Genomic DNA, 14,926 nt, shown 5'->3' with positions numbered 1-14,926 from the left:
TATACAGAAATGCATGTAAGCAAAACACCTATATGCATAATTGCTTAAAAATCATCAACAAGCCGGGCGGTGGTGGCGCACGCCTTTAATCCCAGCACTCGGGAGGCAGAGGCAGGCGGATCTCTGTGAGTTCGAGACCAGCCTGGTCTACAAGAGCTAGTTCCAGGACAGGCTCCAAAACCACAGAGAAACCCTGTCTCAAAAAAAAAAAAAAAAAAAACATCAACAAACCCAAGCATATTTAGGAAAATTTGTTTTACATTGTAAATATGAAAACTTCTCTGTATCAACTCCCTCCCCGTCAAAAAAGATATAGGGTCTGGAGAGACGATTCGGCAGTTACGAGCAGATATTGGTCTTCCAGAGAGCCAGAGTTCAGTTCCTAGCACCCATATTAGGCAGTAAACTTCCATTCCAGCAGATACGCCTCTTCTGGCCTACTTGAGCATCCATACACACTTGTCATACACTGACACTAGCAGACAGACACACATTTAAAAATAAAACGTCTTAAAATAAAAGGTGTTTGTTTATGGGGGATATGGCTCACTTGATACTCTTACAGAGGACCTGAGCTCAGTTCCCAGCATCCACTTGGTGACTTACAACCATCTATATGTACAGTTCAAAGGAAACCAACACCCTCTTCTAAACTCTGCATGCAGCAGGTTCGCATATGGTACACATACATCCATGCAGCAAAACACTCACACACATAAAATAATCTAAACATTCTTTTTGAAGATTCAGATAAGAAAGCTGCCACGTGAGCAAAATTTAGTGAATAAATACTAGTGAAACTGGTACTATATTTTGATCATAAGAATTTAAAAACATATCAAAGAGTTAAATTATGACCAAATCATTAAAGGAGTTAAGAAAACAAAATCAAGTATTTTTAATGACAGAGAAGAGACTAATTCTTTTTCTGTTTTTGTTTTTTTTTTTGTTGTTGTTGTTGTGACAGGATTTCTCTGTAGCTCTGGCTGACTTGGAACTTGTTCTTAGACCAGACTAGCCTCTGCCTTCTGAGTACTGGGAAAAATAGTTCTAGCACATCAATTCTGCTTAGAGTTAGGAAATAAAATGCAACATTTGGGTAAAAATTTCTAGAGACAAGTTTCGGTTAAAATGAACCAATTGAGGACACTGCACTAGAACCTACAGGGATACCAGCACGACAAAACTGAGGATGAGACCTCTCCAAATAATGACTGAGTATAACAACAAGTCTAGCATCTTTTATTTAAGATTTTATTTTGATATGAAAGTAGACATTCTAAAAGTTAATAGAATAATTTTTAAATGGGCAATAATGTACAACTGCATGTCTAACATTCCCAGCACTTAGCAGGTAGAGGTAAAGAAGATCAGGAGTTCAAGGCCAGTCTTTGTTACACAATATGAGTTACATATGATCATCTTAAAAATAAGGGGATTGGGGAAACAAAACACCAGATTTGTTCAAGTAGGACTAAAACACAACAGAAGAATAAATGTATAGTCCATAGCATAGTCCATAGAGGAATATAACTCAGCTGGCAGTTTGTCTACTTTGTATAAAATTCTTGGTCTGATTAATCCCTACACAACAGCATCAAAAGGGTAAAGTGGCATACTTCTGTAATTCAAGTACTGGAGATTGGAGGCTGGAGGACGACCTATTAAACTATTCATGGTCATTCTCCTAACTTCCCTGATACTCAACAGATAGACTATACAGTCACAGAGCATGAAATAAGCTCATGGAAAGAACAAAGAAATGGTATTATCCATCAACTGACAATTAACATTCTATCATTCAGGGAACTTTTAAGTATCTGTTTTAAGACTACAAATTGCATAATGAAAGATGCTGGCAAATATAAGCACAAAGTTGCCAGTGGAGTTTTAAGTATTTTATTTTTAAATGTGAAATGGAATAGATCACAAAGCAGGATCAAAATTTAAGAAATCCTAATAAATTAAGGAACAAAAGATACCTGAAAATTTTAGTATCAACTAGCAAATCCAGAGTTTCAAGAAAAATCAAAGTCTAAAATCAGATGCCTGAAAAGAGAAACATTCAAGAATCCTTGGGGTTCCTTTGATATAGGGACCTATGTAACTGAGGTTGGCTCTCAACTTGTTAGGCAGCTAGAAATACCTTAAATTCTTGATCCTTGTGTCTCCTTAAGTGACACTTGCAAGTGGGAGCCACACTGCCTGGCTTTCAGATTATTTTTAATACAAGAAGAGAAGACAGTACTAAGTGACATGTCCTATCAACTATCAATATGAAGACAGGGGGCTGGAGAGTTGGCTTAGCAGTTAAGAACACTTGTTGCTCTTACAGAGGACCCAGATTCAATTCCTTGTACCTATATGATAACTCAAAACTGTAACTCCAGTGCCAGGGGATACAATGCCCTTTTCTGATCTCCTTGTGAACCCAGCGCATAATTGGTATACTTACATACATGCAAGCAAAATATTAATAGACATAAAGTAGTGTCTAAAAATTTCAAATATATTTCCATACATAAAAAGAAGAAAGGGGGAAGGAGAAGACTAGGGAAGGGCACTGATAACTCACTTGATAAAGGGAATTAAGGAAACTATCATTTAGTAGACAGAATCAGTACACACAGCTTAAATGTATAATGATCTCAAAATGTAGAACAAGTGTTGGGAGAAAACAGCTCATGAATTTAGTCATATAAACTCATTCCTGGCTGAGCAGGATGGCACGTGCCTATATGTGGGGGGCGAAAGAAGGCCTGTTCTACAGAGTGAGTACTAGGACAGCCAGAGCTAACAGAGAACACTGCTAAAACAAACAACCGAAGAATAAAAACAAAATCAAACCTCCTTTTGGGGGCCAGAGAGACAGTTCAGCATTTAAGAGCACTGGTTCTTCCTACAGACGACTTAGGTTTGGTTCTCAGCACCTATAGGGTAGCTCACAACTATCTTCAATTCAAGGGAGTCTGATGATCTTTTCTGACCTCCACATAAAATAAAATTATAAAGTCTTTAAAAAAATCCAACTCATTTCTTTCTAACTCACACTATTACTGCCAGGTGATACTAGGTTTTCTAGTGACACACAGTTTATACAGATATTTTAACACTAAGATAACTTTTAGTTAGAAATAAGGTGGAAGATACTCTAAAAACTAAGGAAGTATATTCACATGAATGAAGTACATAAAATATCTCAACCGATAAAAGTAAAACTTAGGAAAACAAAACAACAGAAATAGGTAAATGAGCTAACACCTCTATTTTTAACAAGTTAAATTTACATATATTAAAAGAAAACACAGCATACAAACACATTACATAGTAAAATAAACTTCATCATATGCTAAATAAATTTAAAATAATAACAAAATGATTTCTAAGAAGCCCAAGCCTAGGAATGAGGCGATAAGGAAGGCCAGAGTCTAAACCCTTCTATATTACATGGGTGTTTAATGATGTGCATATGCACACTGCTTTAGTAGAGACGGGAAAGTAAAAAAATCAAGTCAGCAAGCTAAGTATAGCAAGAAATAAACTGTAAAGCCTTCTAAAGTGACTGGCACTTACCTACTGGGGCCTGGGGGGCGCCAAAGCCCAAAATGGCTGTCGTAGTATTAAATCCAGGGGCCCCAAAGGCTCCTGTACCAAGAGGCCCTCCAATCTTAGGTTGGCTGTTTCCAAACAAAGATGCCTGTCCAGCACCAAGAGCTATGGAGACAAGAGGAAAGAACAAGTGCCACAGAAGATCCTTTGACTATTGTGCCAGCGGTCAGTTACTTAAAGATACAATACATTTGGAAGCTTCATCACGAGCAGTCATTTCGAAGAAAGAACGACTGTGGTAGACACTGACTCACACCAGGCACTGGACTGGGTACAGCAGAGGCAAAACCATCATTCACTGTGTTAGTTCCCTCAACTACAACACGTGACAGATAACTTATTCTTCTAATAGTTAAAATGAATACATTTCTCATTACATTTCCAAGAAACATGGTACCTATCAAACACACAGACTATTAACTGATATATCTAAAGCAGGAGCGCTTGTTCCATTTGAGATCAAAGTTACAAAAGTTGTGATAGAAAAGAGTCAGAGTGACCAAGACATCAACATTAACTACAACGCTACTAAAACAGATTTACAATTAGTTACAATTAGTTAAAAAAAAAAAAAAAACAGTTCCATGTGTATTTTAGTGTTTACAAATCAAAATACTTAGTTGACCCAATCACAATGCCAGCTTACAAAAATTATTTTTATGTGTATGTGTGTTTTCCCCTGCCATGTATATCTATGCAAGTCTGGTGCTCATGGAAATCAGAAGAAGTCATCAAAAATTCTGCAACTGGAGCTGCAGACAGTGGAGAGCTACCAGTTGGGCTACTGGGAATCAAACCCAGGAACTCTGGAAAAGCAGCGATGCTCTCTCTTAACCACTGAGCCATCTCTCCAGCCTCAATGTAAATATTTTAAACTGGCATAGAAACTAAAGTACAGGAAATCAAATTATCTCCTTTGAATGGTTAAGAAAGAGTAACACTTTTAATTATATTATAAATCTCCTGAAAACGGCTTTAACTAAACAAACTTTTTTCTTCAAAATGCCCAATGTAAGAATTAAATATATTCAAGTTTTAACAGGAACTAGACTGGTTGAAATAAAGCTCATTTCTCTACCTAAATCCTGGAATTATAGATATGCACCAGCATTATCTCAGTGAGCACTTGTTGCTCTTACAGAGGACCCAGGCTTGATTACAATACCCACATGGTGACTTAAGCAGTCTGTAACTCCACTCAGGCCCTCTTTCTGATCTTCACTGGCACAGTCATGCACATACGTACATGCAGGCAAAACTCATACACGTAAAGTTATAAATAGATCTTGAAATATTTTAATGTAGAAGAGAAATTATTTTCTATTTGTAATTATTTAGTGTCTCTGTGTCTGGGGAATCAAATTCTACTTAGAGAAAGGCTTGTCAATTTAACTTAAACATAAAAAAAAAAACCTAAAAAAAGACAAAACCCAAAGACCCATGTACTAGAAATATACTTCTACTGAGGAATGAGTTTGAATCTCCATCACTCAAAAGGAAACTGTAAATGACACCCATTTAGCTCATGTTCTCCCCACAAACAGTACTGAGCTCTATACTGTTAGTTTACATATAATACATGAAATGCAGAATTCAAATTTAAGAACATGTTCTTAAAACTCAAAGTCTGGAGCCGGGTGGTGGTGGCGCACGCCTTTAATTCCAGCACTCGGGAGGCAGAGGCAGGAGGATTTCTGAGTTCGAGGCCAGCCTGGTTTACAAGAGCTAGTTCCAGGACAGGAACCAAGCTACGGAGAAACCCTGTCTCTAAAATCCAAAAAAAAACAACAACAAAAAAAACAAAACAAAACAAAACTCAAAGTCTGTTTTAGTAAATATAATAGTCATAGAATCTATATTTGCTTGACAACTCGTACCGCCCAAATTTCCATATATAATTTATTCCTACTAAAATTAAAAGTCTAAAATTCTTTACTGATTTTGTCTTTTAGTTTATTTATATGGAAAAGGCATGAATAAGAAATATATAGCAAAAAAATGTGATCTGTAAACTATGAAGAAAAAGGCAAAATATCGAAAGTTAAACTATTAAATTGTGGAATTAAGAGATAATATTAGAAAAAATGGCACAGGATATTTTATTATTAATATTTTTTGAATGCAGGGATTTTTTTTTTTTTTTTTTGGATTTTTCGAGATAGGGTTTCTCCGTAGCTTTTTGGTTCCTGTCCTGGAACTAGCTCTTGTAGACCAGGCTGGCCTCGAACTCACAGAGATCCGCCTACCTCTGCCTCCCGAGTGCAGGGATTAAAGGCGTGTGCCACCACTGCCCGGCTGGGATTCTATTTTTTTGTTTGATGTCCAGTGGTATTTTGCCATGGGTGAAACATCCCCTAGAACTGAAATTACAGGTAGTTTTAAGCTGCCATGTGAGTGCTGGGAAGTGCTCTTAACCACTGAACTATCTCTCTAGTCCCACTACAGAACATTTGAAAAGCCTGAATTAAAGGCAAAGGACATTGGTAATCATAATCCTCAAGATCTGGATTACATTTCAAACAGAAATGTAATCATACAAGAATCAAACTCAAACATGAGGAAAACTTGCATATAAATAAAATTAAATGACTGACAAAAAAATTTGAATGGAAATACAGATAATTTTGTGACTTTATAATGGTCATTTGGCAGAAACAATGCTTTGATTTTTGACTTTGAAGGCTTTCTCAGTTAATGATATCAAGCTCACCTACAGGCAAAGCTGTATGCGCTGAACATGCTTAATGTAATCGAGGAAAAGTTATGACAGGTTAACTGTATTAAACACATTATTTTCAACTGATGATACGATTATCAAGATGTGACCAAATTATAAGTCACTGGAAAACTGCATGGCTAAACTAAATTCTCACCCAAGTCTTTATGTTTATTCTCACAGACCCTTTGGAGATAAAAGCCCCTTTGGTAGTAGCACTCATCTGTAATCTAGTACCCAAAGGCAGAAGCAGGACAGCAATTGAAGCCCAGGTGTGCTATAAGAGACATTGTTTAAAAATAACAACAAAGAGTGGGTGGGAATGTAGCTCAGCTGGTAGACCTCTTCTCTAACGTGCATTAAACCTTGGGTTGAATCCCACAGCACCACATAAACAGTGTGCCAGCACAGGCTTGCCATTCTAACACTTGGAGGAGAATGGGGGGTCGGGCCTTGGTGATGCACACCTTTAATCCAAGTATTCCAGAGAAAAAGGCGGATTTCTGAGTTCAAGGCCACCCTGCTGTTCTAGGACAGCCAGAGTGACAAAGACACTTTGTCTCAAAACAAATAAACAAACAGAAGCCAGGCAGTGGTGGTGGTGGTACAGGGCTTTAATCATAGCACTTGGGAGGCAGAGGCAGGAGGATCTGTACGAGTTTGAGACCAGCCTGGTCTACAGAGCAAGTTCCAAAACAGACAGCCAGGGCTACACAGAGAAACCCTGTCTCAAAAAAAGAAAGAGAGAGAGAGAGAGAGAAGGGGGGGAGAAAAAGGAAAGGAAAAAGGGGAAATTCAATGCGGTTTGTTGTGGTAGAACACATCTTTAGTAACTCAAATAACTCATCAACACAGAGCTAAGGAGTAGACTTTGAATCAAGTAACCAAAAATAGCCAAATTATCACAAAGCAGAGGCAGGAGTATAGACTTTTTTTTTTTTTTTTTTTTTTTTTTTTATTTTTCGAGACAGGGTTTCTCCGTAGCTTTTGGTTCCTGTCCTGGAACTAGCTCTTGTAAACCAGGATGGCCTCGAACTCACAGAGATCCACCTGTCTCTGCCTCCCGAGTGCTGGGATTAAAGGCGTGCGCCACCACCGCCCGGCATAGGAGTATAGACTTTAAAAGCCCTTTTAAGGCCCAGCATGGTGGAGCATGGCTTAAATGCTAGCAACCAGGAGGTAGAAACAGGTAAACCTCTCTGAGTTTGAGGGCAGTCTATTTAGGGAGTTGCAAGACAGCTAAGGACTACATATTAAGACTCTGTCTCAAAATAATTAATTAGTTAAAAGCTAAAGGCTTGCCTGGGGTAAAAGGTCAGTTGAAAAGAGTGCTTGCCCAGCAAGTCAAAGACCTAGGTTCAACCTCTAACACCCAGAATGCACACTACGCAGGAACCTAAGACATTATTGCTTGAAACCAGAAGTTCAAGACCAGAATGGGAAAAAAATAGTAACACAAAAAAGGGAGGGAGGTTAGAGATAAAATTCTACCATATGGCCATTAAAAACAATACATAATAAACATAATTTGTTTTTTGTTTTTACTGAGCTATACATTTTTCTTCACTCCCCTTTCTTCCTCTCCACTCCCCTTCTGCCCTGTTCCATGATCCTCACGCTCCCAATTTACTCAAGAGATTTTGTGTTTTTCTACTTGCATAATTTATTAAAAATAAGTCATGATTGCCAGGTGGTGGTGCACGCCTTTAATCCGAGCACTCAGGAAGAAGAGGCAGGGGATCTCTGGCAATTCAATGCCAGCGGCCAGCCTGGTCTACAAGAGCTAGTTCCAGGACAGGCTCCAAAGCTACAGAAAACCCTGTCTCGAAAAACCAAAAAAAAAAAAAAAAAAAAAAAAAAAAGGCATGATCAAATACACAGAACAGATCATTGGAATACACAAATTGATCTTATGAATGTTATGAATACCGGCTGTACTTCCAGAGGTCCAGGGTTCGGTTCCCAGCATCCACATGGCAGCTCACGATCACCTGTAACTCTACTTCCACTGTCCTCTTCTGGCCTCTGGGAGCCACAGGCATGCAGATATACAGGCAAGCAAGACACCCATCCATAGAATAATAAATATTTTAAAAACATAGAGGCCCAATAAGCTCATTTGATAGCATATGCTATAGTAGTTTTAGCTACATGACTAGAAAGTTCCCAAGCCTAGGACTTTGCAACCATGTTTCAAGAAACATAAAAAGAGCCGGGCGATGGTGGCGCACGCCTTTAATCCCAGCACTTGGGAGGCAGAGGCAGGCGGATCTCTGTGAGTTCGAGACCAGCCTGGTCTACAGAGCTAGTTCCAGGACAGGCTCCAAAGCCACAGAGAAACCCTGTCTCGAAAAACCAAAAAAAAAAAAAAAAAAAAAAAAAAAAAGAAACATAAAAAGAATCATGGGCAAAATACAGCTAAAAGAAAAGTGAGATTCCTTTTCGAAAAGAAAAAGCTAAACAATACAGAAAAGGTATGGAAAAATGAACACAACAAACAAGGTAAAAATAGAAAATGGCAGTTTCAGCAAGACAAATGAAAAGACCAACTAATAATAATGTGCATCTTCTAGATAGCAAATTTTATGTGTGTTTGTGTTTTGTCTGCATGTACACCTGTGTGAGGGTGTTGGATTCCTCTAGAACTGGAGTTACAGACAGTTGTGAGCTGCATGTGGGTAATGGGAAATGAACCCTGGTCCCCTGGAAGGATAGTCAGTGCTCTTAATCGCTGAGTCATCTCTCCAGCTCCCCCATAGCAATTTTAATTTTACTTATTAATTATATGGTAACATAAACACAAAGTTATGTAACAGAAATTTTCATTGAGGGGAATTTGCTATTAATACCAAAAAATGCCAACTAATGATGGTAGTGAAAAGTGAGATATATATATACATATATATAAATATATACATACATACACATATATATGGCAAATGCAAATCACACCTTTGTGTCTATACATACATTGAAATATTATTTAAAGCCATTATTTTGAAATTAAATCTATACACATGGATCAAATAAGCTGTTAAAATAAACTAAAAAAAAACCCACAATGAAATACAAGGCATAGCACACATTTCAAAACTTCAGGAAATTGTTATTATCTTACTATGTACAGTAATTTTCAGATCATCCTCTCAAATCCTGGTGGCAGCCCAAGACAACAATGTACAACAACGCCATCTCAGCCTTGGTCTAAGCTAACCCATGGTAGTCTTCCCTTTGAGATCCTCCTACTCAATTCTCACTTTTCCTTAATAAATCTGCATTTGCTCTGCTACAAAAACAAAATCCAAAACAAAAGTCACTCAGGATAATGGACTAGGGGAATAAGGTGGGTCTGTGGCAAAGCATTTTGCTACCATGTATGCGAGCCTGGCTTTAACCCTCAGTAGTATAAACAGCCCAAGTTAGGCGCAACTAAATATGCCACTAATATCCCTAGATGCCTGTACAAATGAATGTGTGTAAGCATAGTTGAGTATGGTGATGCACACCTTTAATCTAAGCACTGGGGAGGCAGAGGCAGGTAAATCTCTGTGAGTTCAAGGCCAGCCTACTCAACAGAGCAAGTTCTAGGTCATCCAGATTTACATAGTAAGACTCTGCCTCAAAAACAAGAAAGAAAGGCTCAAAAACAAGAAAGAATAAAAAAGGTTAATAGTTCAAACAAGTATAAAAGAAGTCTCTATTAAGGAGATGGCAAAGGAAAAACCATACCACAAAAAACAAAAACAAAAACAGCAACAAAAAAAAAAACAGGCAGTGGAAGCAGAGATTATGAAAGTTAAGTAGTTGCAACTAAATTACTATACCAATAATAAGAGAACTAGGCAAAGGAAGAAAATATGTATGCTTAAACCACATTTTACTGTACATTTAGAAATAACCACCTTTAGAACTCCTGCCCAAGTTGCTGAAAACAGGAAGACAGTATTTTTAAATGTACTAAAAAATAGCTATTAATAGGATGAAGAGGGCTGAAAGATAAAAAACTGAAAGGTATGCACAAACCTTGTACAACAGAAAATTTCTGTTAATAAGCACAGCATGTATTCTCTATGCTCTGTCTCACCATGAGGCTTAACTAGTGAATAATTCCAGATCCAAAGCATTCATATAAAGTTAAGTAAGCGATAGGGATTTAATAGTTACCACTACACTAAGAATTCTCACATTTTAAACTAAAACTTCCAGCTAAAACATGACTTCCAGCTAAAACAGGGGGAACAAACTTTTATGTGGAAAAGTTAATTTTCCTATAACTCAAAATCTACATTTTGTGAACTTAATATAAATGCACCAACATTTTAGGACCTGGTAAAACTTAACTGCTGGAAATGCTTTAATAATTTTATTTGTAAAAATGAAAATCTAAGTTTCTTATTTACAAGCATATAGTCGAAAAGATTCATAAGATAAAGTTGTATTACTTCTTAAAATTCATACAAACACTTTCTTACCTGTACCAAATCCAGTACCAAGTCCAGTTCCCAGAGTCCCAGGTGCAGGCTTACTTCCAAAAATACTATTCCCACTGTTATTTGTGCCAAAACCTAAGGAGGAAAAAGAATGAGTAGATTATAGTTTTAAAACAATTTTCAATTTTCTCTAAAAGGGAATATTAACAAAAAGACAACTGATCTTGGGTTTTATATCCTTAAGTTATTAATACTAATATACTTATGAATTGCAATTACCAGTTACTATAACTTGTTAAAAAATTTGCAGTTGCAAACAAGTCTTTTTATTTACTTAACTGCTTAGAATAGGGTATACCCAATAGCAAAGCAAAAAACACATGTTTGAACTTTGTCAAGCTGAGTCAGCACATGGTTCAGGCTTACAAACACAAAACTTTATTCCCTCAAACTTTCACTAAAAAATGAAACTATCAACAAAGTTTACTGAATCTAAAGGAATAGAAAACCCATAAAAATCTCTATAGCAACACAAAGAAACCCTGTCTGGAACCTTCCCCCTATGCACCCCATATCTCGATAGCAACTTTTGTTTTAAACTAATAACAGATTTGACACAGACAGTAATGTGTGGCGGGTTATGTGAGGTTCTTTTACAATGTCACACTCAGTTAATTCATACAAACAAAAAAGGCTCAACTAGCTACTTTTGGAGTTAGGAGAGCTTTTTAATGAAGGTTTCATAGAACTCGAGCCAGCCGCCAAATAGCTAGGCACTAATAGGGGCTTTTATTATCTACTTTCAAGTGTTGGGGTCACAGGTATGCTCCACCACTACTGTCTCTACACTATAAAGAAAAAAGTGACCGGGGCTGGAGAGATGACTGCTCACTCTTCCAGAGAACCTGGGTTCAAGTCCCAGCACCCACATGGTGGCTCACAATTGTAACTCCAAGACCTGATATTCTCACAGACATACTTGCAGGCAAAACACCAATGCACATAAAGTAAATAAATTAAAAAAAAAAAAAAAAGAAACAAAAAACCTATAACCTATGAACAGCCTATCTGGAGTGCAACAATTTCTTCCTGTCACTCTCCTTCACTCTAACTTGCAATTTGAGAAAATCTTGTTAACTCCCCTTTGAAAATCTACAAGTATAAAGTTATCAATAGTCTATTACTATTTCCTTTTCATTGTTAAGGTAACAAAATTCTAGAATTCCTTTTGAAGACTTCTTATCAACAAAACAAATCATGAATACATCATTAATCTCTAATGCTAAGAAATAATCATAGGCCAGAAAATTCTTGGAGTTTATTTTTGTTTTGTTTTTCTGAGACAGGGTTTCTCTACATGAAGCCCTGGTTGTCCTGGAATTCATGGGCTGGCTTTGAACTCATGGAGATTCTCTTGCTTCTGTCCCACCCAGTTCCTGGATTAAAGGGATTAAAGATCTGTGACATCACCATGGGGTACAATCTTGGTCTTAAGACAAATGCACTTAAAAACTATCTTGAAAGTTCAATGTGAAGGCTTGTGTTATCAGTTTGCAATTGAAGCTCTTGGAAAGCTGAAGCCATTCATCAGACAGCAAGACTGTCTGAAGGAGGAAGGAAGGAAAAAAGGTAGTTGGTTAGCAGTGTCACTAAGGGGACTGTAAATATGTCAGGATCGAGCCAGTTATTACCAATAAAAAAAGGCCATAAAGCCAAAGGAGATAAAGACTGAAACCAAGCCTATTTTGGGTCATTTTAAAATCTAAGCATGTAATCTGACTCAATCACAGCAAGTGAGTCACGTGTTTAAAGTTTTCTCTTAGCCGGGTGGTGGTGGTGCACGCCTTTAATCCCAGCACCTGGGAGACAGAGGCAGGCGGATCTCTGTGAGTTCAAGGCCAGCCTGGTTTACAAAAGCTAGTTCCAGGACAGGCTCTAAAACTACAGAAAAACCCTGTCTCCGTTTCTTTTTAATTGCTTTATATAACGAACATACATATATACATACACAGTTTTGTTGACTCAAACACAACCAACTTTCCTTTCAAAAAAATGAAAAGAAAGTACTTAAAGATGCTCCTTTTCTTTAACTCAAATTTAAGAAAAAGGATCACAGTCTTGTACCAGAAAACAAGCTATTTAGGGCCAACCTCAAACCCACAGGAGAGATCTAAGTGCCAACTTTACACTGTTTATACCACACATTTCCTCCATTCTCACGGACTCTGTTACTTCAAAACAATTCTACAAAATAAAGAGAATCCAAATTTAACATATAGCTAGCTAGCGATGCAAGCCAGGTAAAGATGAAAACGTTCACACTGGAATCAGTGAGCATGAGTATAAATACAATCTTATGACCAAAGAAACCTACAAGAATTCAGGTGTGGTGGCACACATCTTTAATCTTAGGACTTTGAAAGGAAAAAAGTCCTAGGATTTTTTTTTTGAAGCCAGCCTGGTTTAGCCTACAGTCTATACAACAAACCGTTGGCCAAGCAGGTCGGCATAATAATTCTGTCTTTGCCAGGCAGTGGGGGTGCCCACCTTTAATTCCAAATTTAGAAGGCCAGGGTAGGGGTATCTCTTTGAGTTTCAGGCCAGCCTGGTCTACAGAGCTGGTTCTAGGACAGACAGGACTACACAGAGAAACTGTCTTAAAAACAAAATACAAAAAACAAAAAGAGTGTCTTGAAACAAAAATACTGCAAAATATCAGCAATCTGTACAATAACCAAAAAAAAAAAGACCACAAAAGAAAACATTTAGTTCTGAACATGACCTATATCACAAATAAAGCTTTTTATTAAATAAATGTATTATCAAAGGAAGTGAAAACTGGCCCTTAGAAGAAGAATCTTAATTGTGCATGGTCTTCCAAAGGGACATTTAAAAAGAGATACACAGGACTGAGTCCAGAGCAGGACTGAGATAACAAGCTCCACGGGAGGGGAGCAGAGACAGGACTGAGGCAGCCAAGAGGCCGGAGCAGACCTGAGACACGGAACTCCACAGGAGCAGGTACAGAAGAGCAACAGCTAAGCGAGTGGGCCAGAGCCAGAGACCACTGCGGGTCTGGGCATGAATCTGGGACCTCTGAGGGAGTAGGCCTGAGCCAGGACCTCTTAAGAAAATGCTCAACATCCTTAGCAGAGAAATGCAAATCAAAACAACTCTGAGATTCCATCTTACATCTGTAAGAATGGCCCAAGATCAAAAACACTGATGACAACTTCTGCTGGAGAGGTTGTGGGGTAAAGGGAACACTCCTGCATTGCTGGTGGGAGTGCCTACTGGAATAGCCCCTTTGGATATCAGTATGGCAACTTCTCAGAAAATTAGGACCCTCAAGACTAAGCAATACCACTTTTGGGTATATATCCTAAGAATACTCAATCGTGCCACAAGGACATGTGCTCAACTGTGTTCATAACAGCATTGTTTGTCATAGCAAGAAAGAACCTGGAAACAACCATTTAGCCTCTCGACCAAAGAATGGATTGAAAAAATGCAGTACATTTACACAATGGAGTACTACACAGCAGAAAAAAATAACGACAGCTTGAATTTTGCGGCCAGATGAATGGAGCTAGAAAACATCATTTTGAGTGAAGTAACCCAGACCCAGAAAGACAATTATCACATGTACTCACTCACAAGTGTTTTTTAAACATAAAGCAAAGAAAACTAGTCCACAAATCAGAATCCCAGAGAACCTAGACAACGAGGACCCTAAGAGAGATATACATAGATCTAATCTACATAGAAGTAGATTAGAAAAAAAAAAAAGTAGAAAAAGACAAGATCTCCTGAGTAAATTGGGAGCACGGGGACCTTGCGGGAGGGTTGAACAGGAGGGGAGAGGTAGATAGAGGAGCACAGAAAAATGTAGAGCTCAATAAAAATCAATTTAAAAAAAAAAACAAACAGATACAGACTCCAACAGGTATTAAATGTATCTCAGCTGGTAAGCTGAGCTCGGTGCTGTGCACCTGTAGTCTTAACTACCTGGGGGGCTGAGGTAAGAGGACTTCTTGAATCCAGTGGGCAACATGGCAAGAACTCACCTCAACAGGACATTAAGGAACACATCGTTGAAAAAAAAATTTGGTCCACAACTGGCTGTGGTAGCACACGCCTCTAATCCCAGCACTCAGGAGGCAGAGGAAGG

The 14,926-nt window shown here is 38.0% G+C and overlaps 1 protein-coding gene across 6 annotated transcripts in view; it reads right to left on the bottom strand.

The window, feature by feature from the left end:
• Positions 1-14,926, bottom strand: part of Nup98 (nucleoporin 98 and 96 precursor) — a 99,347-nt gene that overhangs the window by 50,640 nt on the left and 33,781 nt on the right. For 3 of the 6 annotated variants that reach the window (XM_057777392.1, XM_057777394.1, XM_057777393.1), the window contains exons 11-12: positions 10,798-10,890; positions 3,574-3,714 (exon numbers count right to left, since the gene is read on the bottom strand). In XM_057777392.1, coding sequence (XP_057633375.1) covers positions 3,574-3,714; positions 10,798-10,890 — 234 coding nt within the window. The remainder of the gene's footprint in view (positions 1-3,573; positions 3,715-10,797; positions 10,891-14,926) is intronic. The other 3 variants (XM_057777395.1, XM_057777397.1, XM_057777398.1) reach the window with 1 other exon arrangement.

This window comes from Chionomys nivalis, chromosome 8 (genome assembly GCF_950005125.1).
Source record: "Chionomys nivalis chromosome 8, mChiNiv1.1, whole genome shotgun sequence".
Lineage (NCBI taxonomy): Eukaryota > Metazoa > Chordata > Mammalia > Rodentia > Cricetidae > Chionomys > Chionomys nivalis.
The sequence above is the reverse complement of the archived record's forward strand: the minus strand, read 5'-3'. Positions and strand labels throughout refer to the sequence as shown.